This window comes from Stegostoma tigrinum, chromosome 27, assembly GCF_030684315.1.
Source record: "Stegostoma tigrinum isolate sSteTig4 chromosome 27, sSteTig4.hap1, whole genome shotgun sequence".
Lineage (NCBI taxonomy): Eukaryota > Metazoa > Chordata > Chondrichthyes > Orectolobiformes > Stegostomatidae > Stegostoma > Stegostoma tigrinum.
Window position 1 is genome coordinate 16,646,878 of NC_081380.1, and position 25,424 is coordinate 16,672,301.

A 25,424-nucleotide genomic window follows, 5' to 3' on the forward strand; every position below is an offset into this window, starting at 1 on the left:
TTTAACACCACAATGGAGGAACTCTTATTCTAGGTGGTCCACCTGGATGACCTCATTACAAACACTACAGAAAGTACCATTTTAAGGTGGGGGTGGAACAGTTGGAAATCATTTGGGTGGGGATCAGCACGTCATAGAGCCATAAAGTCATACAGCACAGAAATGGACCCTTCAGCCCAATTGTTCCAAGCCAAACAGATTTCCCCAACAAAAGTAGTCCCATTTGCCTGCATTTGGTCCATATCCCTTTAAATCTTTCTCATTTATATACCTGTCCAAACGTCTTTATGACCTAGAGGCCTTTTTTTCTTAACCTAGATGCATAAGAAGAAACAATCTGCATTTTCTTACATTCACTTAGTTCAGTTCAGTTGACCAAAATGTTTAGTAGACAGTACAAAGTTTGAATAATGATACTGTACCATCACATCCTTCCAAGACCTCAGGTCTAGCTTTGGAATCCAACGACAGTTGGAATAGTTTTTTAGCAATGGATCTAGCACAAATACATCATTTGGAAGAAAGTCAATCTTGCTGTTGTCACAGATTATCCTCGCCAGAGAAACCTGACAAAGAGCCTGGTATTGTTCTTTGGAAAAGATACCTTTCTTCTCCCACCAGAATCTAGAAAGTAAACAAATTCATTTAGAAGACACCTGTAACTGGATGTAGCATATTATATTTGTCAGATACATTGGGGATGTTCAAGTGACTCTTGGTTAGGCACATGGATGATAGTAAAATTAAGGATATGCAGGGTAGTTTGATCTTAGAGTAGGAGAAGGTCAGCAGAACATCATGGGCTGAAGGGCCTGTACTGTGCTGAACTGTTCTATGCTCTATAGGTCTTTCAAACAATGTTTGGTACAACCTGTCACACACAAGATAATTCCCAATAAAATTAAGACTGAGAAAACATTAGTGCTTTGAATGCAAGTTATTAGATTGTAAATATTCTCGTGGGGTGGCACAGTGGCTTTGTGGCTAGCACTGCTACCTCACAGGGACCTGGATTCGATTCTACCCTCGGATGACAGTCTGTGTGGAGTTCACATTCTCCTCGTGCTTGCATGGGTTTCCCCCGGGTGCTCTGGTTCCCTCCCTCAGTCCAAGGATGTGCAGGCTAGGTGGATTAGCCGTGCCAAATTGCCTCATAGGTGGCTTAGTCATGGGAAATGCAGGATTATAGGGATCAGTCCGGGGACTCGATGAGCCAAATGACCTGTTTCCACACTGAAAATATTCTTAAAAAATGAGTAATTGTTCTAGTAACTAAATTAGTTTCAGTTTCTCATACACTAATAACAATTATGTAATTTCCCCACAGATTTCTTGGATTCTCTGAGCCAGTTGTTTTATTCTGGAACTGGAATCTGAGTATTTCCCCCAAACTGATGTATTTCTACCATATATAATCTAGCTCTGTGGTCAGACCATTACATCTTGGCTCAGGAATCAGGATTCAGTTTGAGTCAAAACAAATGAGGTAAGTGCCTTGCCTGAATAAGATTGCTAATTTATGTAAACTTCTGACCAGCTTTGTCTTGTAGCAATTGGAAAATTAGTTAGAATTAGTTCAATTTATCTTACCTTGGATTGTTACCTTTGTAACAGAATTAACAGATGCACGCAGCATCTGTAACTTTACATTGACTGTAAAATTATTCCATAACAGTAACATTTCAGAACATGAAAGGAAGGCATACAATGCAGGAAACTGGACAGACTCCATGTGATAAATTAAAGATGAGAGAAGCTGCAAGTCTAGAATAGAGAAAAGGACAAAATGGAAATGGATAATGATGGGATAGTGTAGGAGGAGGGGCTTAGATTAGTTCACAGGACGGCGAACAATCGAGGGCCGAAGGGCCTGTTCTGCGCTGTATTGCACTATGTTCTATGTAGTAGCAATGCACCCTTTCAAAAGTTGCTTCTTCTCTTTGCAACAGAGTGTTATTTAAAGGGAAGAAATTGCAATCACTGGAAATGATGTGGGGCTGCTTCATCTTACATCCCATGTATTACCGACGTTCTGAGCATTAAAACTTTCGAAACATTGGGTGATTTATGAGTTGAAAGCGCACACCCAGCCTGTACGGTCCCAGCACATACTTTTGTATACTCTATGAATTGATATTTATCATGAACACGTCAGCAGCAAGAACTGCAAACATGAGCTTTTGAGCTAAGATTAAACATAGCACTGTGGGGATGCTAGAAACCTGAAACAAAAACAGAAATTGCAGAAGAAACTCAGAAGCCTGGCTGCATCTGTGGAGAGAGAGCAGAATTAATGTTTCAGGTCCAGCAAACCATTTGCAGAAGCGTCTTGAATAGAATCAAGTTCTGAAGAAGGGTCGCTAGACCCCAAAGTGTTAACATTGGTTTCACTAGATATTGAACAGCTGGTCATTCACATGACCCTCCTGCTTTGTTTTGCTGTTCCTGTTCCACCTTGACTCTTGGAGAAATTCCTCCAAAAAGGATCAACTTGACACACATGCATAATTGTTCCTTATTTGGCTGTGGTGTATTCTGCATCAGAAAGAATATTACCCTCCACCCTGCAACTATAATGGTCCAGCTCCAAAATCATTTCCACAAATGTCTGTTCAATACTCTTCTAGACTTCATAAAAATTAGAGATCTTGAGGAAGGAATCAGAGAGATAATCTGTTTAAGCAGCAAGTAGATATGCAAAAAGACTTGGTTCCTTTTCATCTCTCCAGATGAAAAAGGTCTGCAAAACTCATCGTTTCAGGGTAAAGCTTAAAGCAGTCATTAAATGAGGTACACAACCATGTTCAGTTGTCAATTTTGTTCATGGAAGTGTGTTGGTTACTCAATTGAATCCCGAGACACCATCCTGTTTTCATTAAAAGTAAACGATGCTGGATTGAAGACGTATTGATTTTTCAAGCTCAGTAGAAAATCCATAGTTTTGCACATAGAACATAGAACATAGAACATAACAGCACAGTACAGGCCCTTCGGCCCTCGATGTTGTGCCGACCTGTCATACCGATCTGAAGCCTATCTAACCTACACTATTCTATGTATGTCCATATGCTTATCCAATGATGACTTAACTGTACTTAAAGTTGGCGAATCTACTACCGTTGCAGACAAAGCGTTCCATTCCCTTACTACTCTCTGAGTAAAGAAACTACCTCTGACATCTGTCCTATATCTTTCACCCCTCAATTTAAAGCTATGCCCCCTCGTGCTCGCTGTCACCATTCTAGCAAAAAGGATCTCCCTATCCACCCTATCTAACACTCTGATTATTTTATCTGTCTCAATTAAGTTACCTCGCAACCTTCTTCTCTCTAACAAAAACACCCTCAAGTCCCTCAGCCTTTCCTCGTAAGACCTTCCTTCCATACTAGGCAACATCCTAGTAAATCTCTGCACCCTTTCCAAAGCTTCCACATCCTTCTTATAATGAGGTGACCAGAACTGTACGCAATACTCCAAGTGCGGCCGCACCAGAGTTTTGTACAGCTTCAGCATAACCTCATGGTTCCAGAACTCGATCCCTCTATTAATAAAAGCTAAAACACTGTGTGCCTTCTTAACAGCTCTGTCAACCTGGGTGACAACTTTCAAGGATCTGTGTACACGGACACCGAGATCTCTCTGCTCATCTACACTACCAAGAATCTTACCATTAGCCCAGTACTTTGCCTTCCGGTTACTCCTACCAAAGTGCATCACCTCACACTTGTCCACATTAAACTCCATTTGCCACCTCTCAGCACAGCTCTGCAGCTTATCTATGTCTCTCTGCAACCTACAGCATCCTTCGTCACTATCCATAACTCCACCCACCTTAGTGTCATCTGCAAATTTACTAACCCATCCTTCTACGCCCTCATCCAGGTCATTTATAAAAATGACAAACAGCAGTGGATCCAACACCGACCCTTGCAGTACACCACTAGTAACTGGTCTCCAGGATGAACATTTCCCATCAACTACCACCCTCTGTCTTCTTTCAGCAAGCCAATTTCCGATCCAAACTGCTATATCTCCCACAATCCCATTCCTCTGCATTTTCTACAATTTAAAACATCATTAAGGCGTTTTTGATACTATTTTCCATTACCTGTCTCCATTTCTCAAATCCTGGAATTGCATTCCTATCAGACAAGCGAACAAGTGGCCCACTCTTCCACCTTTCACAAATGGCTCAATGATTCCTGCCAGCCACAAGTCAATGTTTTCTGGAGTTCCATACAGTTTGAGGAGATTGTTTGCCACTGTTGGGTTTTTGAGAACTTTGCTGAATTCCTCCTCGTTTTTAGGCGCACTAAGACCACAGAATCTTCTCCAGGAATTATATCCTGTGTGATATTTGGAAAAAAGAAAAGGAAATGTTAGTTTGTTGACATGACAGAAATGGCAAATTATCAACTGCCAATTCAAACTGTACCAAAGCAGAGACCGTGACTGGGCTTAGTTCTAGAGGAATTTTAAAAATATTCGCAAAGTATATTAGTTGTAGTGAAACAATACCTTTTCAATGTTATAAATATGTAAGTAGGAGGACATAGTAGGATGGGATGCGATGCAATAATCAGACTGTTTGAAACTAAGATTTAAAGAAGGATGCCAATGATTCCAATTGGGTGCAATATTGAAATGTGCCTTCAGTCTGAAAGAGGATCTCTCAGCTAATAAGGTTGTTGTGCTGTACATACTGGGCCAGATTTTTAAGCAGTGGTAAACACACATGGATTTATTTCATGATATGAAAGACCTCTAAACTTCTGACCGGGAATTCTGATCAGAGATCCTCCAGAAATGGGCATCGATACATTAAACCTGACAACTCCCTCACTGTGCAGGATAAGTGGAGAAGTGGTGCGAGAGGACAAACCATGTGCCGTTTCACACAGCAGCTGTTGCTGTGTTGTGATTTAAAGGTCCAGCATCACAAGCGGCCACCTTAATGATTCCTGCCGAAGGATTTGTACGTATGGTAAGTATGAGGGCAAGACGCCTGGAAGGTATAGGTACATGGTGCCAGGTGGACGAGGGCACAAGGTGGGAAGGGGCTAGATAATTGATCAAGCATTTAGGGTCGGTCAAAATAGGTGGGAGATGATGCTGACAGCAGTAGGAGGTGATGTTGGATTCAGTGGCCCCAGGGCTGCTACAGGCCAATATTGTATCAGAGATAGTAGGAACTGCAAATGCTGGAGAATCCGAGATAATAAGGTGTAGAGCTGGATGAACACAGCAGGCCAAGCAGCATCAGAGGACCAGGAAAGCTGATGTTTTGGGCCAAAACATCAGCTTTCCTGCTCCTAAGATGCTGCTTGGCTTGCTGTGTTCATCCAGCTCTGCACCTTGTTATCGGGTACAGGAGAACTTTTTCTTAAAATTCATTTTGTGGGACATGGAAATCCAGTTGCCAGTCCCTAGTTACCCTTGAGAAGGTGTTGGCGAATGGTGGGGTGATGGACCCTGGGGAGGCAAGGGATGCAGAGCCAAGCATGGCTGAGGGAGGTGGGGTGATGATGCTGTTTCAATGGGAAGACAATTACCTGTTAAGTAACCTATTTACCTGACAGTGCTACTTAATATAGATTACAAATATTTATTTTCGTTAGAGATTAAGTGGAATGTTTGCTTTCATGATAGTTGAAGGAATTTCATTGTATTGATTGGTGCGTTTTATTACTGAGTGTTTTTACCAAGTTTGATTTAATATCAACATGACTCCTGAGTTGAGTGCAGAGTTGGTATGGAGAAGGTGGATGAAAAATTGTGATGAGTGGTGAAATGAATGATAGAATAGAATCATAGAATCCCGACAGTGTGGAAACAGGTCATTTGACCCATCGAGTTCACACTGACCCTGCAAACAGCATCCCACCCGTACCCACACCCCCAACGCCTTGTGAATGTTTTTAAGGCAAAGATAGATGGATTTTGGAAGGAATGAAAGGTTAAGGTGAGCCAGTGCGTAAGTGGAGCTGAGCCCATGATAAGATCAGCCATAAACTTATTGAATGGCGAAGCAGGCTTGAGGGGTCAAATGGTCCCACTGTTATTAGTTATGTTCTTATATACCCTATCCCTGTGGCATGGGGTGGCATGTTAGCAGTAAGTTAACATCGAAGTTATAAAGAGTCCTGGGGATAATGGGGAGGAGCAAGGGTCGGTACAGAGCTTATGGAGAAACATTGGGTATCGCAGGAGGTTACTTGGGAACATGGAGTAGGAAAGGGTATTGTCTGGCCTGGATGGTATGGATGGTAATGAGGGGTAATGGGCATGGGAACAGGGGTACAGTGGGTATGGATTGATATCAAAGTGGCTTTGACAGTATGTGTGGGAGGGAGGGGCAATGAAGTGTGTGGGCTGGAGGGCTGTTTTGTTTTCATTAGTTTTCAATCTTCCACACTGTGCTGGTGCATGGAGGAGTCTTGTGGCAGCTTGCTGCCATAGCTGGTCGCTTCCTCTCTCGATCTGGGATCAACCCAACCTAACTCCCAGGGAATTCCCTGACCCTGGAACGAAAGCTCAGCCTTCTGAATCAGTATCTTCCTGGTTGTGTCTGTGGAGTCAGGAAACATTCCATCTCTGCGGCAGAGTGAAAATCAGATCTGCTTGAACTCAGCACTGTTTGTCAATACCCCAAAGTGCCCAAAAACTACCACATATGATCATGGATTTTTCAGGAAATTTCCCCCAGACCATCATGAAGTGATGGGTCACCAATTCTTGTTAAACTTCACAAGTTTGCAGATCTGTCCTTGAAGGGAATTGCAGAATCACAACAGTGCAATTTCACGGTAGAAGTTCAATACTAGGAAAGAGATTTGAAACTGGTATTTTGGGAAATTGGAAACAGGTGAACATTACAGACAATAAACATGATGATGGGAGCCGAACATCATGTGAGAGGTGTTCTGGGTAGTGGAGTTTGATGTTGGCAGGCTGGTGAAGAAAATGAGACCACAAAGGTCGAATGAAAATTGAATGCAGAATTGAGGTGAATGTGCAATTTGAAGTTGAGCTCAAGATCACTTCCCTCTAGTGTAAAACTGACTAGAGTTTACATTTTGGAGGTAGTGGAGGATAGTGAGGCTGTAAATTGTATGGAAATGTTCAATTAAAACAGTTGTGGGCAGCAAGGTAGGTAGGCCAGATGAAATGGGAAACTTGTTCAGGTATTGATGGTAGTCCTCACCAAGACTTCCAGCAACCTTTACTGTCATCATCATCGTAGTCCCAAAATCCTTGATTTTGGTGAAGGCATGTCACTGACTACTGAAGCAGCTGAGAGGCACCTCATGCCAGTGGGCCTTCTCACAGGACAGAACGTGCCTGGGTCTGTCTGGGTCTGCAGTATCATGACAAGGCTTCAAGTTCCACCATAAAATTCCCAACAACAGTACAGACTTTGTGGAGTGATGGGTGTTGTTACATCTGGTGGATTAGAGAATTGGAGAATCTCCTACACATTACTGGAACATTTTGCCGATATGTAGCGTGGGATGTACTCTTTAAAGCTACTGCTGAAATCTGACCCAAATAAACTGCATCTGCAATCTCCTCCCAAAACTCCATCTCTGCAACTTAAGCTACTCAAAAAATGCTTGTGATTCCAAATATATAGCACCATCGAGATGAGTGCACGGTCAGTCACTCAAAGTAAGTGACATCTTTGAAAATTTGTTTCAAAAGTGTATTGTTGTGGTAGGTACAACTTAGAGGAGGCCATTTTTCATCATTTTGCTGAAGTTTGGACTGTCTCTGCTTGCAATGTGCTCTTAAATGCACTTTACAAGGTATTGTAAAAAAGTTCAGAAGACGTGATACTGGACCTGCTTCCTCTCCACAGATGCTACCAGACTGGCTGAATCTCTCCAGCAATTTCTGCAGTTTTTGTTCTAGTTAAAATTTCTGTTGTCTCCTCAGTTCATTGCTGCTTCAGATTTCCTGATTGGAAATTGATGTTACCATCATTGAAGCCTCACACTTTGAATATCCTGTGGGTTATGGCTGATCAGAAATTGAACTGGATTAACCATGTAAAAACTATGGCTACAAGAGCAAATCGAAGACTAGGAATCCTGCAGCAGGTAACTCATCTCCTGATCCCCAAAGCCTGTCAACTATCTACAAGTCAGAAGTGTGATGGAATGATCCCCACTTGTCTGGATGTCTGCAGCTCCATCTAAACTCAAGAAGCTTTACATCATCATTTACATGATTGACATGATGGCTCAGCATTTACCACTGCTGCCTCAAAACACCAGGGACCCAGGTTGGATTCCAGCCTTGGACAAATTTCGTGTGTGGAGTTTGCATATTCTCCCTGTGTCTGAATGGATTTTCTCTGACTGCCTTGGTTTCCTCCCACAGTCCAAAGATTCACAGTTTAAGTGGATTGGCCATGCTAAATTGTTCCATAGTGTCCAGGGATGTGCAGGCTATGTGGATCCGCTATGGGGAAATATCGGGTTATGGGGATAGGAATAGGGGGCCTGGATCTGGATGGGATGCTCTGCAGACAGTTAGTGTGGACTCGATGGGCGGATTGGTCTTTTTCTACACTGTAGGGATTCTATGATCATCCAGGACAAAAAATCCTGCTTGATTAGTACCGCATCCACAAACCTTAACTCCCTATGCCATTGATATTCAGTAGCAGCAGAGTATGCCATCTACAAGATGCACTTTGATGCAATGTTCTCACTCTTCACCGGGTCTTTCCCCTCCCCTCAGCTGTAGTCCACTTGGCCTTTTAGATGAGATACAAAAGGCACTAAAACTGAATCACTTCACACTTGACTTTGCATTGTCATTATCTGGAAGTCCATGATCCCGGCCTCGTTGCATGTTCAGTGAAGCCAAGTCCTCAGCAACCTGACTAACATTCTCAAACAAATGGTCATACAAGTCATTCACAAGAACGGTATCTTGCTTCATTAGTTTGTTTGGAAATTTAATTAATCCACGAAGAAATGGATCAATTCCACCTAAAATGTAAGGAAGAAAGCTTTGTTGCTGGAATTCCATCAATATTTCTAGGACTCTTAAACAATCTCTGGTGCTGCACTTGGGGAGACGAGACACAGGAGGCCTTTCAAGCCCAGGACAATTATGGGGTGAGGGAGAGGGAAGGCAAGTAGAAAAGTGAAGAGAAGGATGAGGCCCCTACTGGATTTAAACATAAGGGTGGGATCAATCCTTTAGGCTTTGGGAGGTATGGAGTTAATAAATGCCAATGAGGGTGGAAATTATCAATGAGTGGAAAGAGATAAAGGCAGGAGGTTATGGACTCCACCTATGCTTCAATATATCTGTTACTAAAGCCTTCATCCGTAGATCTTATTATTGCAATCCTCTCCTGACTGATCACTCACCTTTTATTCTCCATAAGCGTGAGCTCATCCAAAACTCTGCTCTGAGTCTCAATTATCAGTCACCACAGTGAAGCAGTGAGGGCAGGCATGTGGTTTTACCAAATAATGGGACTCTCAATGTTGCAGCAAGCCATCAATTCTATCAATGCCACATGTTAACAGGAAGATGTGCTAGAACAGCTAGGGTTAGCATACCCTTAGCATGTATATTGCCTGCACTGGCTATCATGCCAATTTCATCCTGTACCAGTTGACCACTCTCACCATATTCAAAGCACCAAGACCTACCAGTGTTCATCAGGCTGGTAACAAGGTTTGCCTGTTCAACACTTTCCTCTGCCACCTGACATTGGGTGCACAACTGGGGCTATGCTGCTACCAGGGAATGTTGTGGAGCAAATCACCAGCATTTTGACGCGACAGTTATGCTGCTTATTAATGACTGGAGAGAGCTTCAGTATTCACTGCAGTGCACCTCAAATTCAAGGGCAGTCTATATGATCTGATTGCACAAGAATACAGCTTTCTACTAGACCCTGAGTGAAGCAGGAGGAGGCAGAGGAGTAGGAGGAGAAAGAAGAATGGAGGTATCCATGACTGTTTATGAGCAGTTAATTAGCTTCTTGTTCAGTTAAAGTTTCAAAGCTATTACAGCACCTCCGTAACTTTTCCATTACTTTGGACCATCTAATCATCTTGGTCAAAAATCCTGAAACCACCACGAAAAATAATAACTTTGCAATAAATTTATTTCAAAATATATTCAATGGCACATACAGAACAAATCTATTTGTATATTACCATAGCACTCTTCCTATGATGCCTAATCCTAGCCTATAGTTGTTACTCAGTGCTATCTAGAATGCAATTATCTATCATTGAGTGAGATTGCTGAAGGCTTTATAAGATGCTCTTATGCAGCCTGGGCCTTGAGAGTCAGCCTTCAGATTGCAACATCTGAGCAAAAGTGGCAGCAATCCACATGGTGGTTGCTGCGCACAGGGGCTGAGTTCTGCAGGGACGCAGGATTGAGCATTAGCTGAAGCGATGACTGTGGATCAAGAGTGGGCCTGCTCAGCAATGAGAGCGGGCGGTGAGGGGGCAGTGGGCAGTGGGCGGTCAGAGCGGGCAATGAGTGGGCAGTGAGACTGGGTGGTGATGGGGCAGTGTGCAGTGAGAGCGGGGCTGGTGAGGGGGGCGGTGAGAGCGGGGCCGGGGAGGTGGCAGTGGGCGGTTAGAGCGGGGCCGGTGAGGGGGCGGTGAGAGCGGGGCCGGTGATGGGGCAGTGTGCGGTGAGAGCGGGGCCGGTGAGTGGGCAGTGGATGGTGGGAGCAGGGCCGGTGAGGGGGCAGTATGCGGTGACAGTGGGGCCAGTTAGGGGGCAGTGTGCGGTGAGAGCGGGGCCGGTGAGGGGGCAGGGGGCGCTGAGAGCGGGGCCGGTGACGTGGCAGTGGGCGGAGAGAGCAGGGCCGGTGAGGGGGCGGTGAGAGCGGGGCCGGTGATGGGGCAGTGTGCGGTGAGAGCGGGGCCAGTTAGGGGGCAGTGTGTGGTGAGAGCGGGGCCGGTGAGGGGGCGGTGAGAGCGGGGCCGGTGATGGGGCAGTGGGCGGTGAGAGTGGGGCCGGTGAGGGGGCAGTGGGCGGTGAGAGCGGGGCTGGTGAGGGGCGGTGAGAGCGGGGCGGTGAGGTGGCAGTTGACGGTGAGAGCAGGGCCGGCGAGGGGGCGGTGAGAGCGGGGCCGGTGATGGGGCAGTGTGCGGTGAGAGCGGGGCCAGTTAGGGGGTAGTGTGCGGTGAGAGCGGGGCCGGTGAGGGGGCGGTGAGAGGTGAGAGCGGGGCCGGTGAGGGGGCAGTGGGCGGTGAGAGCGGGGCCGGTGAGGGGGCAGTGGGCGGTGAGAGCGGGGCCGGTGAGGGGGCGGTGAGAGCGGGGCCGGTGACGTGGCAGTGGGCGGTGAGAGCAGGGCCGGTGAGGGGGCGGTGAGAGCGGGGCCGGTGATGGGGCAGTGTGCGGTGAGAGCGGGGCCAGTTAGGGGGTAGTGTGCGGTGAGAGCGGGGCCGGTGAGGGGGCGGTGAGAGCGGGGCCGGTGATGGGGCAGTGGGCGGTGAGAGTGGGGCCGGTGAGGGGGCAGTGGGCGGTGAGAGCGGGGCTGGTGAGGGGCGGTGAGGTGGCAGTTGACGGTGAGAGCAGGGCCGGCGAGGGGGCGGTGAGAGCGGGGCCGGTGATGGGGCAGTATGCGGTGAGAGCGGGGCCGGTGAGTGGGCAGTGTGCGGTGACAGTGGGGCCGGTGAGGGGGCAGTGGGCAGTGAGAGCGGGGCCAGTGAGGGGGCAGTGGGCGGTGAGAGCGGGGCCGGTGAGGGGGCAGTGGGCGGTAAGAGCGGGGCCGGTGAGGGGGCAGTGGGCGGTGAGAGCGGGGCCGGTGAGGGGGCAGTGGGCAGTGAGAGCGGGGCCGGTGAGGGGGCAGTGGGCAGTGAGAGCGGGGCCGGTGAGGGGGCAGTGGGCGGTGAGAGCGGGGCTGGTGAGGGGGCAGTGGGCGGTGAGAGCGGGGCCGGTGATGGGGCAGTGGGCGGTGAGAGCGGGGCCGGTGAGGGGGTAGTGGGCAGTGAGAGCGGGGCCAGTGAGGGGGCAGTGGGCAGTGAGAGCGGGGCCGGTGAGGGGGCAGTGGGCAGTGAGAGCGGGGCCAGTGAGGGGGCAGTGGGCAGTGAGAGCGGGGCCGGTGAGGGGGCAGTGTGCGGTGACGGTGGGGCCGGAGACGGGGCAAATTGTCAGTGATTGTGTTGCACTGTATTTGGGTCGTGTGTCCGTCATGGACATATAGCTGGAGAGATAAAAGAGCACTGAGAGGTGTGTGGCATGCTGCTATCGTGGAATGGTGTGTGAAAGTGAGATGGACCTGTTTGTTTGAGATCTAAGTATCAGTGAGGGTAAAGTTTTGATGATCAACATGGGATACTCTGCAAGGGTAATCAATTGACAAATGTGAGGTCATTGAACATGTTTCAGCAAGTACCAGACTCCATACTTTGCCATCCTTTACTTCCTGCACCCATTCCCTTCAGCTGGTCTTCCTTAAGGGTATCCTGGACCCTCTTCTTCTGGTCACCATCTGGTTACCCAAGCACGCTTTTCCTGATATGTTATGACAAATGGATATCACCTTTACCTCCACACTTACTTCATTGTTGCCTGACATCTGAATTTCAGCTGTTTTGTCAATGTTTGGACTAGGGCTGACATGTGTGGAGACCGGTGGTCCAGGTAGAATACAAATTGAGAATCGATTAACATGTTTAATGGTAAATGATTTAATAGAACTGCCAGTTACGCCCTTGACTGATGATTGTGATGAGACTGAATTGGCACTAATTAAATGGATTGGAATTGCTGTGGTAAAAGGGGCTCTTGTGTGTAGTGTTAGTGTCTCAGTTCAATCTTACCTGTCCCTTACATATGGCATAACATGTCTGAGGTTGATGAAGAATGTCAAGAGCATTCTGAGTAATAGAATAAATATAACTGGGCAATATTCTACATTATTGAGAAGATCCCAGTGCTTGTAGCTGTACTGCAACTGCTTGGCCAAGGACTAGCTAGTTCTGGAGCACAAATCTTCAATACTACTGTTGTGAGGGTCTAAAGAATCTCTTCTTGACCCTTCCAGTCTCTATAGCTTACCCCAGCCTTATAGATCCGACATCTCTGCTATCTAATTCGGATCTACTGCACATCTCCAACTTTATTCAATCTAGTATTGGTGGCCACTTTTCATTTACCTGGACACTAAGTTCTTAATGCCCACTCTGCCTTTCTACCTCACTCTCCTCTTCTTTGGTGATCTTCAAACCCCACTCTTCGAATGAGCAAATGGAAATCATCCTAATATTACTTTACTTCTCCTGATGTGAGGGCCTATGATTTTAAAATGAAATAACAATATTGGATCAAAGCAATGAAACCGTTTAGTACATAAACACCTAAACAGTCACATTACACTGTGCTTCCTACCTTGGTATATCAGTCTCCCTGGAGTGAAGAAGGAATTACGCAGCATCAGATTGGGAAATTTGGGATGCTCCTGGTAACTTTCATTCAAACGTGGCACTGTTGCATGAATCATGCCATGTCCGAATCGGAAGGCTGCAGTGGCGAAAGCATTCTTAACACTTGGATCGATGGAGCTATCATATCCTTTGTACTTGGGTAGATATTTCCTCATTGCTGCTGGGCCAATTATTTTGGGTAGATAGTATTTGTATGTAATTATCTGTATGTGAAGAAGGGTGGGTAAACAATTCACTAAGTGAATTAATCTGAAAATAAGTAACAACATCGCAGGACTGATGTCATAACATTAGGAGCATAGTATTTCTCAGGGAAAGGGGGAAGCAATATATTTTGGCAATAAGGAATCAGGAAGTGCACTGCAGCTGCCATTTACCCCCTAATTTTAAGATCAAATTTACATTTAGTTCACATTTAGATCAAAACATGATATAAAGATTTCAATTATTTGAAGTAATGTAACCGTACCGCAGCAAAACAAAATACTCCTATCTTGCCAGACATATGACCTGGAGGCAATTATCACAAGAATGTGATCACAATTTGGAATTCAACCTGTTTTTTGCCAACTTTTTTCTAAACAGTATGACTTTTAATTTAGAACACTTCCTGTCAAAATACAGCGGAATCAGAGATATGAAAGTTATGAGATGGTGTGGAGATCTGCGTGTGTCTGCCAGAGTATGTAACAAAGGGTAAAATTTTTGCCTTTTGATTGCTGGCAGGCAATTGGGCTTGCAAACAGTGCGGGTAACGTAGTGTTAACAAGACCAAACCTTGCCAAAGAGACTCTGCTGAATGCTTCCTTTTTTGGCAGGGAAAGATGTTGAAGATATACCGACTGTTGCTAACTGGCTGCAACTTCCTTCCTTCCTTTACCATGATTTATTTTACTGGATGGGTTTAGAAGTGTGAAAAAGAAAGCCTAGAGTTTATGCCAGGTAGCAAGAAAGAAGGAAAGATGGTTGGGGAGGTGAGCAATGGTGAAACAAGTGGTGGAAAATGTATATTGGCCCTGACACCTTAATTTCGTTTTTAGTTTAATCATTACAAGGAAGGGCATCACTGGCTTGGCCAGCAATTAATTCCCCATTTCTAATTAACCTGGAGAAGGTGGTGTTAGCTGCCTTGGACTGCTGCAGTCCATGTGGCGTAGGTACACCCACATTGTTGAAAAGAGTCTCCAGAGCTTTGACCTAGTGATAGTAAAGGGGGAGTAATATAGTTCCATGTCAGGATGGTGTGTGACTTTGCGGGGAATTTTCCCCATGTATCTGCTGTCGTCATTCGTTTCAAGGCCATCGATTTGGAAGGTGTTGCCAAAACATCCTTGGTGAGTTGTTGCAGTACATCTTGTTCATGGTACACACTGCTAACACTTAGCTACCTTGGTAAGAACACAGGACCTCCTCCCACACTGTGCATTGTTGGTTTTCTAGGAAGATACTACAAAGAGGCAGCAACAGACTCCTGTGGATAGATATCGGTTATTCCTTTCAGTTTTTTTTAAAAATCATTATCATGACTCATATTTGGCAATGTTTCAATGAAAACAATGCAGCAGTTTTTCCCATTCTATTGTACGCTTCCAGGAACAGCAAAGTTTATACAAATAAACTAATACAAGCAATTCACCTTTAACAAAACACTTGCGGGAAGCTTAACGCTTATTAATTGCGATTTTAGAGTTTGGATAGGCACAAAGACCATATGTGTCAGCGTAGTCTTGATCAATCTTAGAGCCTGTTCTTGTGTTGTGCTGTTCTTTGTCCTTTGTTAAGTATTACAGATGCATGCGCGTTCACTAGCCACGTCCATGTATCAGGAAATGATCACACATTTAGTCTACCTGGTGATATGCTGCAATGATTTTCCTCACTTCCTGGTAAATCGTTTCTCCACTCCAGTATGGATTCAACTTCTTCAGCTCTCTCGCCAAGCGATTGTGTTCCCGGAAGAATAATACATGGAGCACCGTGATCCTGATATGCTCATTTGCACGATTGTCACCTGTATGGTTAAAAGAGACAAGACAAATTCAGAAACTTGACATAAAAATAGAAAATGCTGAATATAATCAAGAAGCGCATTAGATTCAGAGAAGACAAAATGTCGTTAAAGCTTGACTGTAGATTTTTTAAATAAAATCGGCAGTGTGCTCCATTATGCAATTGGATCACAAGCCAATTTGTTTGTGTTTCTAACTCCACATTTCCAACCACCCCAATAGCCCTTGACTCCCTTGCCTGACGAGAATCTATCGACATCCACTTGGAAGAATTCAATGAGGCTGCTTCCCCTGCCTTCTGAGGCAGGGTTTCAAAGTTATAAAACCCTCAGAGGAAATAATTCTCATCATCTCTGTCCTAAAATGATTTCCCTTCATTTTAAAATGATGTCCCTAGTTCTAGATTCATCTACAAAATGAAATATTCTTTACATTTCCACCTTGTCAAGGCTGCTCAGGATCTTTCAGATTTTTATAAACAACTTGTTCAGATTTGTTATAACCCTGCACTGGAGCAGGTAGGATTTGAACTCATGCTTCTGTCACTACCACTGAGCCACATGAACCCTGCTCAGGATGTTATATTCTTGAATTAAAACACCCCTCACTATCACAAGCCCAGTCTGTCAAACTATTCCAAAAAACTGCTCATTTCAGCTATCAATCTATGAACCTTCTTTGAACTGCTTTCAATACAGTTACACTGTTCCATAAATGTGTGCATGGTATTTGAGATGCGGTCCCATCAATGTTGTGTTTAACTGGCATATAACTTCGTTACTTTTATAAAAGGAAACTCCTGGAGATCTGAAAACAGGAAGTGCTGCAGAAACTCAGTCTGGCAGCTTCTGTAGAGTGGGAAAAAGAGTTAAAGTTCTGAGTCCCTGTATGATTCTTCAACATGATTCTTTCATTGCCCTCAATTAAGTCATTGTTATAAATTGTAGAAAGCTGAAGCTCCAGCCCAGGTGCTTACAGGACTGCACTCATCACATACTGCCAAATAGAAAAAGACCCATTTCTGCATACTCTGTTTTCAGCCAGCCAACCAATCTTCTATCCCTGCTAACATGTAACCCCGTACGCAATGCACTACTACTTTGCACAATACCCTTTCATGTGGCACTTGGTCAATTGCTTTCAGAAAATCCAACTCTGGTACATTAACAGCTCCCCTATGTCCACATCACATGCTATTTCTTCAAACCAACAAATTGGTTTAAATGATTTCGCTTTCTCAAATAACACAGTGCAAAGCTGGAGGAACACAGCAGGCCAGATAGCATCGGAGGAGCAGGAAAGCTAATGTTTCGAGTCGGGACCCTTCTTCAGAAATGGTGGAGAGGAAGGGGTCTCTGAAATAAATAGAGAGGGGGTGGTAGTGATAGCAGGTGGATAGTGGAGCAGATAGGTGTGAGACAAGACGGACAGGCCAAGGAGGCGGGGATGGGGGTGCTGTTGATCTTGGGATGAGGTTGGGTGTGGGGAGATTTTGAAGCTTCAGACCATTGGGTTGTAAGTTTCCAAAGCGGAATATGAGATGCTGCTCCAGTTTCCGGGTGGCATCATTGTGACACTGGAGGAGTCCCAGGATGTACATGTTGTCCATGGATTGGAAGGGGGTGTTGAAGTGGTTCGTGACTGGGAGATGTTGTCATTTGTCATGGGCTGAGCATAGGTGCTCACAAAGCGGTCTCTGAGCCTCCGCTTGGTCTCCCCGATGTAGAGGAGACTACATCGGGAACAGAGGATACAATATACCACATTAGCGGATGAAAACCATACTGGTTCTTCTTGATGATTTTGAGTTTTAGGAAGAGTAATGCTATAACCTTTTTAATGATTAATTATAATACCTTTCCCATAGAAGACATCAAGTTATCTAAACCTGTAGTTTCTTTACGCCTCCCTCTCTTATTGGATAAGGAGGTTATATTTGTTATTTTTCAGTTTGATGGAACACTTACAAAATTTAGGGAATTTTAGAACATTAACACTAATGCATCTACTACTTCATTAGCCACTTCTTTTAAGATCCTAGGATGAAGCCCATGAGAACCCAAAGACTTGTCAATGGCAACTCCTGAAATAAAGCTATCACTTTGTCATTTCCACATTACCTACAATTGACTAACACTCACGTTAGCCACTGTTTTACTTTTTAAATATCCTCTGTGGAATTGGATATATTCTAAGCAATTCATTCAGCAATGTATTTTATAGATGCCTGGAGCATGTAGGACTTGAACCTGGGCCTTCTAGACCAGAGGTAGGGGCACTAGCACTGTATCACAAGAGCTGGGAGATAAATTATTTTGTAGGGCTAAAGAAAACTGAGATTGGAGGGAGGAATGCGAACTGCAGTTCCAAATCAAAGGTAAGAAATGTTTCGACTGCAAAAAAATTGTTCTGCTGAATTATCTGTCAGCAGATTGCTTAAAACTTTGAAAGCAGGTGACAACCAATAGTGATTAAAGGCGGATCATTTTAACAACACAGCAAAAGTATATAACTTTAAAAATTAGAGTGAAATTGAATACCAGGATAAATTGTAAGTAATCCCTATCCTTACCTATCCAGTTCAGGGGAATACACGCAGACAAAAATGAAATCACCACAGGAATAAAACGGAAGACAGATCAAGGGAACAGGCAGGAAACTGATGGAAAGCTGGAGTAATCAAGTCTGAAAGTGGCAAAATATACAAATGAGATTCAGTGATAGCAGAATTGCAATCTGGGCTGGTGCGAGCAATGTATTGGTGGTGAAAGTAAGTAGCCTTTGGAATGAAGAGGATGCGTGTTTAAAAATACAGATCTCGGAAAATCTATTATAAAGTTGATAATGTCCCAGTTCAGTTAGCACCTAAAAAGGAACATAGCAGGCTCTCTGGTGAAGGCTCTAGGCCAGAAACGTCAGCTTTTGTGCTCCTGAGATGCTGCTTGGCCTGCTATGTTCATCCAGCTTCACACTTTGTTATCTTGGATTCTCCAGCATCTGCAGTTCCCATTATCACTGATAGCAGGTTTTACTGTTTTAGATGTGTAGGTACCAGTAGGCTCAAATCAGTTAAACAATCTGCTATGAAACATTTCTTCTAACCTAACCTACATTTCCAGTATCTTTTAACTTATATATAATTTGAAATACCTTCTCTTAATTGACTGAACAGTATTTGATTTAAGCAAAATCCAATGTCTAAATACATTAGTCCTCTCTTAATGTCTTTCAAAGATATTCCAAAGTTTAGAATAAGGAGCAAAGTTGGTTCTTGTCTGTGAATTTGACTAGTGATTTGCGCTATTGAATAACAAGCTACATATTGTACATTGAGCAACAAGGTTATATGTGCAGAAGATGCACCATCTGAATTTTTGTTAGTTTATTTCTTACCAGCAATGAAACATGGAATATCAGGATGACCACCCTCAACTGTCTGACAGCTACTTTGAGCACAAGCGTTCATTGAAATATTTATAAATGGTAAATGTTCGAATCCATTATCTGTGAAGACTTCATTCGCACGTAACAAGCCCAAATCATTTGTTTGGTCTCTCAAGAGGTTCGCCTGGGTCTCTGTACTACCATACACCATGCTGGCATCGATGAAGGCTGTTACAGCATTTAACTGTTCACGCATATGAAGACATCCATAGATTTTAGCTGACTGGCGAGTGACACACACGGGAGCAGAGCGGAAGAAAGACAGACATCCATCAGCATCTGTAATTCTATGATCATCATGTGGAATCTGCAAGTGAGTCGGATAGATAATGTTAGGGATTACTTACAATTTATCCTGGTATTCAAGTTTACTCTAATTTTTCAATACCATTTGTGTTCTTATGTAGCAGTCATTAAACTTCATGTTCCCACCTTTTCATATCTTCTCCAATCACCTTCCGCATTTAAAACTTGAAATCTGTGTCTTTCCTTGCAATTAACTTTCCTAGTTCCTGATGTTACTTACACAATACATTCTATATGATTTTAATGTCATTCATACATCCTTTCTATGGACCAAAATCTGCAGCTGCATGTTGTAAGTCCATTGATGTTCAGATGCTTCTTCATTGCCATGCTATCAATTGTAAGATCAGAAGTGGGTGGTTCACTGGTTATAACAGGATTTAGCTCCATTTTTTATTTGAAGCATTTCATGTCTACATGCTAAACACCTATTATTGAGTTCCTTCCACCATCATTCTGTCTTGTATCAGCAACACAAATATTGTGCCTATTCGAATTGAGCAGAGGTTGAATAGTTTACAGTCGGTGTCTCATTTCCCAACTTGTGAAAGCATCTCAGTACCTAATTAACACAAATTAAAAGTGTAATGGAGTACTCTCCAATTTTGAGGATGACTGCAGAACCAGTCATAGCCGAGGAACTCAACACTATCATGGAAAAATGAGTAGTCCAGTTATTTAACACCCTGTCTACTACTTTAAAACATATACACCTTGCATTATCAGCCTGTTGTGGCTGCCAATCAGTCTGTAAGAAACACTGAGATAACAAGGTGTAGAGCTTGATGAACACAGCAGGCAAAGCAGCATCAGAGGAACAGGAAAGCTGACGTTTCAGGCCTGGACCCTTCTTCAGAAATGGGGGAAGGGAAGGGGATTCTGAAATAAATAGGGAGAGAAGGCGAGGCGGATAGCAGATGGATAGAGGAGAAGATGGGGGAGAGGAGACAGACACGTCAAAGAGGTGGGGGTGAAGCAAGTAAAGGTGAGTGTATGTGGGGTGTTAGGGAGGGGAAAGGTCAGTCCAGGGAGGATGGACAGGTCAAGGAGGCAAGATGAAGTAGTAGGTAGGAGATGGGGGTATCAGGATGGGGTTTGAGGTGGGAGGAGGGGATAGGTTGGAGGAAGGACAGGATAGGGAGGCAGGGACAAGCTGGGCTGGTTTTGGGATGCGGTTGGGGGAGGGGAGGTTTTGAAGCTTGTGAAGCCCAGACAGGGAACTGATCGTGGACATAACTAACGAGGTCTGTAATTAAAATGGTGATGAGGAGCTTCCCCTGAGTTTATGAGTCACCCACCACAAACTGGTAGAATCCTTTTAAAATATACAGTTCCTGCTCCATCACTTTGGCATGTTTAATCATTTTAACATAAGCCTTAAGCAGAAGAGCAACGGTGCTTTCTGACCTATGCAAACATGTCAGAAGCAGCAACAAAATGTCCTTGGCAACTTTTATACAAAAACATCTGTCTCTTTCTAGGCCAGAGTAGGCAATCGTGCTTCTCTGACCCTCTCACAGAAATTCCTGTCCTCCTTAGCCTCGCAGCCTCCCTATTTACCCATCACATTTCCCAATGGGAGACTCCTCCCTGAATCCTAACTGATTGCTAGGGATTATTTCTGCACAAGGCCCTGTCACCAAATTTGCCTACGTACCAATGAGTCAGGCAATGGACAGGTGTCTGAGCCTGAACATGGAAGTAAAGCCCAGAGGCTACATTTCCACTGATTTTGGTCTGTAAACCTGTCTGCTATTCACTGCCATGAATTAAAATGTAATGTTAGGTAAAGTTACAAATATATGCGCTGTGGAGGTGATAGCCTAGTGGCATTATCACTGGGCTATTAGTCCAGAGACCCAGATAAAATTCTGGGGACCTGGGTTTGATGGTGGAATTTGAATCCAATAAATATCCAGAATTAAGAGCCTAATGATGACTGTGTATCCATTTTCAATTACTGAAAAAACCCATCTGGTTCAGTAATGTCCTTTCAGGAAGGTAACTGCCATCTTTACCTGACCTGGCCTAGATATGACTCCAGACTCTGAACTACCCTCTGGACAATTAGGGATGAGCAATAAATGCTGTCTAGCTGGTGACACCCTCATCCCATTAATAAATTTTAAAAAATTAAGTGTGACCTTTCTACCCTTGAAACCTAGACCAGAACCCTTAGCAGTTTGGAGGGTTTCTACACATTCACCTACATTCAGTCTGTTCTGGCATCTCCCTCATCTTGTCGATAGGTTTCAACTTGGTTTGCAGGACAGATTTTCAACTGCACTCTGGAATGGAGTCAATAGCAGTTTTATGGTTTGGTTGTGGTCACTTGTTCTGCCATACAACTGTAAGATCAAGATACTGCCCTTTGACCTAGGAGCATTTTTAATGGGTTGGGTGTTGAATACAATGTCACGTTATGCTTGAGTTGACCTTGCAACATTGAGAGAGATTTGGTCAAAATGCAGTAAGGATCCACAGTAACTGGATAGCAACAGTGTAATACAAGGAGACTCTTCCAGACACACAATTATATCACTGTTATAGGCTTGACTAAAAGGAAGATATTTAATTAGACAGTGTACTGCAATGAGAGCATGGTTCTGTGAGTAATCCATGCTTCAAGTGTTAAAGATTTTGTTGTTGACAGTGAGTGCATGATCTAGAACATAGATGCATTTTTAATTGCTGACACCACTTACCTCAATTGGAAAGCATGGGGCTTCCCTGGAACAACTTTTGCCACAGTCAACATCGTCTTTTCCAGACATAAGCGTCAAACTTAGATCATGATCAATCCATTGGCCCCATTGCATAAGGAACTGAGTGTATTTGAGGTCCAATGGTGTATTATTATTGAGAATGTTCCTTATCTTGTTGGACACATCGCGGGCCTGAGGAAGGAGCAGAACTACTTATAATGCTGGAGTGAGAGATACCTCATCACTGACATTTTTAGTTTTCTTTTAAGATACTTTCTCAAGATGTGGGTATTCTTGATCTCAAAGTAGTGGTAATGACCTTCTATACTGTAGAGTAACTGAATAGATTGCTATTCCTAGTGCAATACATTCTGGAGTCATGAAATCTTTCTTTAGGGCTGTAGTTTTCTTTCCCTAAAGACAATGGCTGGGCGAATTGGATTGATACATGCAATCTTTTGATGGCTATCCCAACATGAGTTCACGTCCTTAAGTATATTTCTAAATGATCAGGCAGATCCCTCTCTAATACAACTAGGCTTTGATATCTTTCCCCATTGCAGACATTCTTGCCAGCTAAATCATTTTATTGATTCTACTCTGTTCAATTCCCTTTTAAAATTTCCTCAAGGCTTCTGTTAAAATTCTGATTTTAGAAACAATTTCACTCCCTGCAATCATATAGTATAGAACCCATGTACAATGCATGGTTTCCTGCTTTTTGTTTATTGTTCTTCCCTGGATGCAAGCACTGAAGCTCCTTACCACATTGTGTTTTAAGCATCTTACTCCCATTGAAGGGGTGCAACATGTAAATTTGATGGATGGGACATCATTGGCCCTCCCCTTATGAAACAGCCTGGGCCAAATATTCAAATATTCATTTTGTCAATTTTCATGAACTGCCTCTTTCCACCAGGCCTAGCATATTCTCTCTCTTTATCATCGCAGACTCACCTCATTAACTACCTCTGGCACGTGCCTTTATAATGCCCCTCTTGTCCACTTCTAGCCCAATCCCCCTACCCACCATCATTGGAACTATTCACCTTGTCCAGATGTCTCAGGATATCCCTGGATCCCTGGTACTGGTGCCATATTTCAAACACCATTGCACATTTAGTCAAGTGCTATCTCTCCAGAAATACCCTGCACAATGTGTGACATTTGACCCAGACATGGCACACAAGAAGAAATTGGCACCCTCCTTTGCAGATAGGGATCTGGAGGTCCTGGTAGGTGGGCTGGAGGGATGCCCATGTCTCCCATGAGCAGCAGGGATGCCAAGTGACAAGACCTTACCTGGTCTAGGGTTGACAGCTGGGCTATTGCAGTCACAGCCATCTAGAGGAATGCTAGAACATTACAGCAAGAAGATCCTTAACTTTCTCCTTTCAGCCAAAATGAATGCCATCATCTTCTCTCTCCAACTCACACTCACTTTATTTCTGCTTCTGCAACCACTTCCCAATAATGCATGTACCCTACCATTCTCACTACTGCATGCAGCATCTTCTCTGATTTGCTGCTGTCCTCCCCAAACCTCTGTACACTGATCTCGTGGGCCCTCTGCATTACTGAGTCGCTCACTCGCTTACTCATGCATTTACTCACTTGGGACACTTCACCAAGAACAGTTGTGCTACACCCTCTTATTCCACTCAATCCCTCCCTTTCACTCATTTCAGGAGTAAACAGCCCATAATAGAACAGAAATCTAAGTCAGGTGCTGAGGTGCTCATATTTGGATCCTCTCCTCCCAACTGGACGGATCCTTACTCTGACAAGCCTGGGGGAGTGAGTGACGATGGCGAAGCCCCAGTTGATATCAAAGACTCCTCTTGACAAACTGTGTTGGAACCCCTTCACTGATGGACCCCTAAGCTTCAGTGAGGATTCCTATTATTTGACTTTCAGACCCTGTTTCATTGAAGCGCACACAGTGTGCTTGCTACATAAGCATCTGGCACTTGGTGCTGGTATGAGACTGACCCAGTACAGTATCAGACAGCAACATGTCTGCTCCTCAACTACTGTCTGCAAGAAGGCATGTTAGCTGTCTTGCTTTGCATCTGTTCAAAAACAAAAGGCAGGGTTACGATAAGAAACACTTTTGGAGGGGGGAGGGGTGTCAAAGTCAGTGTAGCAAGGAAGGAGATGAACATCCCTGAAATGAAGCTTTGTCCAGTCTGTAAGCTGGTAACATGTCCCTACACACAAACTCTACTTGCCTCAGCAGGACAAACAAAGGAGCTCAGAAGTGTTCATTAAAGTGCAGACGTGCACTGTAAGTGTACCAGAGGTCTGACATGATGGTGGCTGGAGACTGGCATGTGCCAGGTACAGGCAGTTACTAGCCCTGGAGATGCTGGTGGCCTGCTGTGTTCATCCAGCTCCACACTTTGTTATCCACGAGCCCTGGAGTGCTTAGTGAGAGACTGGTGCTGCGTGTCTAATAGAAGGACCTGGAGTCACCAAGTACCCGCACTGAACGGCATGTCGGAAACAGCAACAAAACCTCCCTCACCCACAGCAACAAAATCTCCTTCACCCACAGCAACAAAGCCTCCCTCAGTCAGAGCAACAAAACCTCCTTCACCACAGCAACAAAACCTCCATCAGTCACAGCAACAAAACCTCCTTCACCCATAGGAACTAAACCTCCCTCAATCAGAGCAACAAAACCTCCCTCACTCACAGCAACGAAGCCTCCCTCAATCACAGCAACAAAACCTCCCTCACCCACAGCAACAAAACCTCCCTCAGTCAGAGTAACAAAACCTCCCACACACACAGCAACAAAACGTCCCTCACTCACAGCAACAAAACCTCCTTCACCCAGAGGAACAAAACAACCCTCAATCACAGCAACAAAAACTCCTTCACGTAGAAGAACAAAACATCCCTCACCAACAGCAACAAAACCTCCCTCACCCACAGCAACAAAACCTCCCTCACCCACAGCAACAAAAGCTCGCTCACACACAGCAACAAAGCCTCCCTCACCCACAGCAACAAAACCTCTCTCACGAACAGTAACAAAACCTCCATCAATCACAGCAAGAAAACCTCACTCACCCACAGCAACAAAACCTCCCTCACTCACAGCAACAAAACCGTCTTCAACCACAGGAACAAAGCCTCCCTTTTCCACAGCAACAAAACCTCCCACACCTCCATCAACAAAACCTCGCTCACCCACAGCAACAAAACCTCCCTCACCCACAGCAACAAAACCTCCGTCACCCACAGCAACAAAACCTCCCTCACACACAGCAACAAAACCTCCCTCACTAACAGCAACAAACCATCCAATACACACAGGAAAGAAACCTCCTTCAGCCACAGTAGAAAGCCAGCCTCACCCATAGTAACAAAACCACCCTCGCCCACAACAATATAACCTCCTCACAAACAGCAACAAAGTCTCCCTCACACACAGCAACAAAACCTCCCTCACTCACAGCAACAAAACCTCGCTCACCCACAGCAACAAAACCTCCCTCACCCACAGCAAC

General features: G+C 44.5%; 1 protein-coding gene across 1 annotated transcript; it reads right to left on the bottom strand.

The window, feature by feature from the left end:
- LOC125464414 (myeloperoxidase-like) lies at positions 1-23,018 on the bottom strand. Its single transcript, XM_048556728.2, has 7 exons — positions 22,956-23,018; positions 21,907-22,098; positions 18,845-19,202; positions 15,293-15,453; positions 13,387-13,645; positions 4,109-4,346; positions 1-624 (listed from the first exon to the last, which is right to left on the bottom strand). The coding sequence occupies exons 1-7, from the start codon at positions 23,016-23,018 to the stop codon at positions 363-365; spliced, it is 1,533 nt and encodes a 510-aa protein (XP_048412685.2). The 3' UTR covers positions 1-362.
- Between the last annotated feature and the right edge of the window lie 2,406 nt (positions 23,019-25,424).

Coding starts and splice junctions, on each gene's coding strand:
- LOC125464414 (XM_048556728.2), bottom strand. CDS start 23,018: ATGGTGTTTGAAATATGGCACCAGTACCAGGGATCCAGGGATATCCTG. Junction 19,203..21,906: donor CCCCATGCTTTCCAATTGAG/GTAAGTGGTGTC, acceptor ACTCACTTGCAG/ATTCCACATGATGATCATAG. Junction 15,454..18,844: donor TATTCCATGTTTCATTGCTG/GTAAGAAATAAA, acceptor TTAACCATACAG/GTGACAATCGTGCAAATGAG.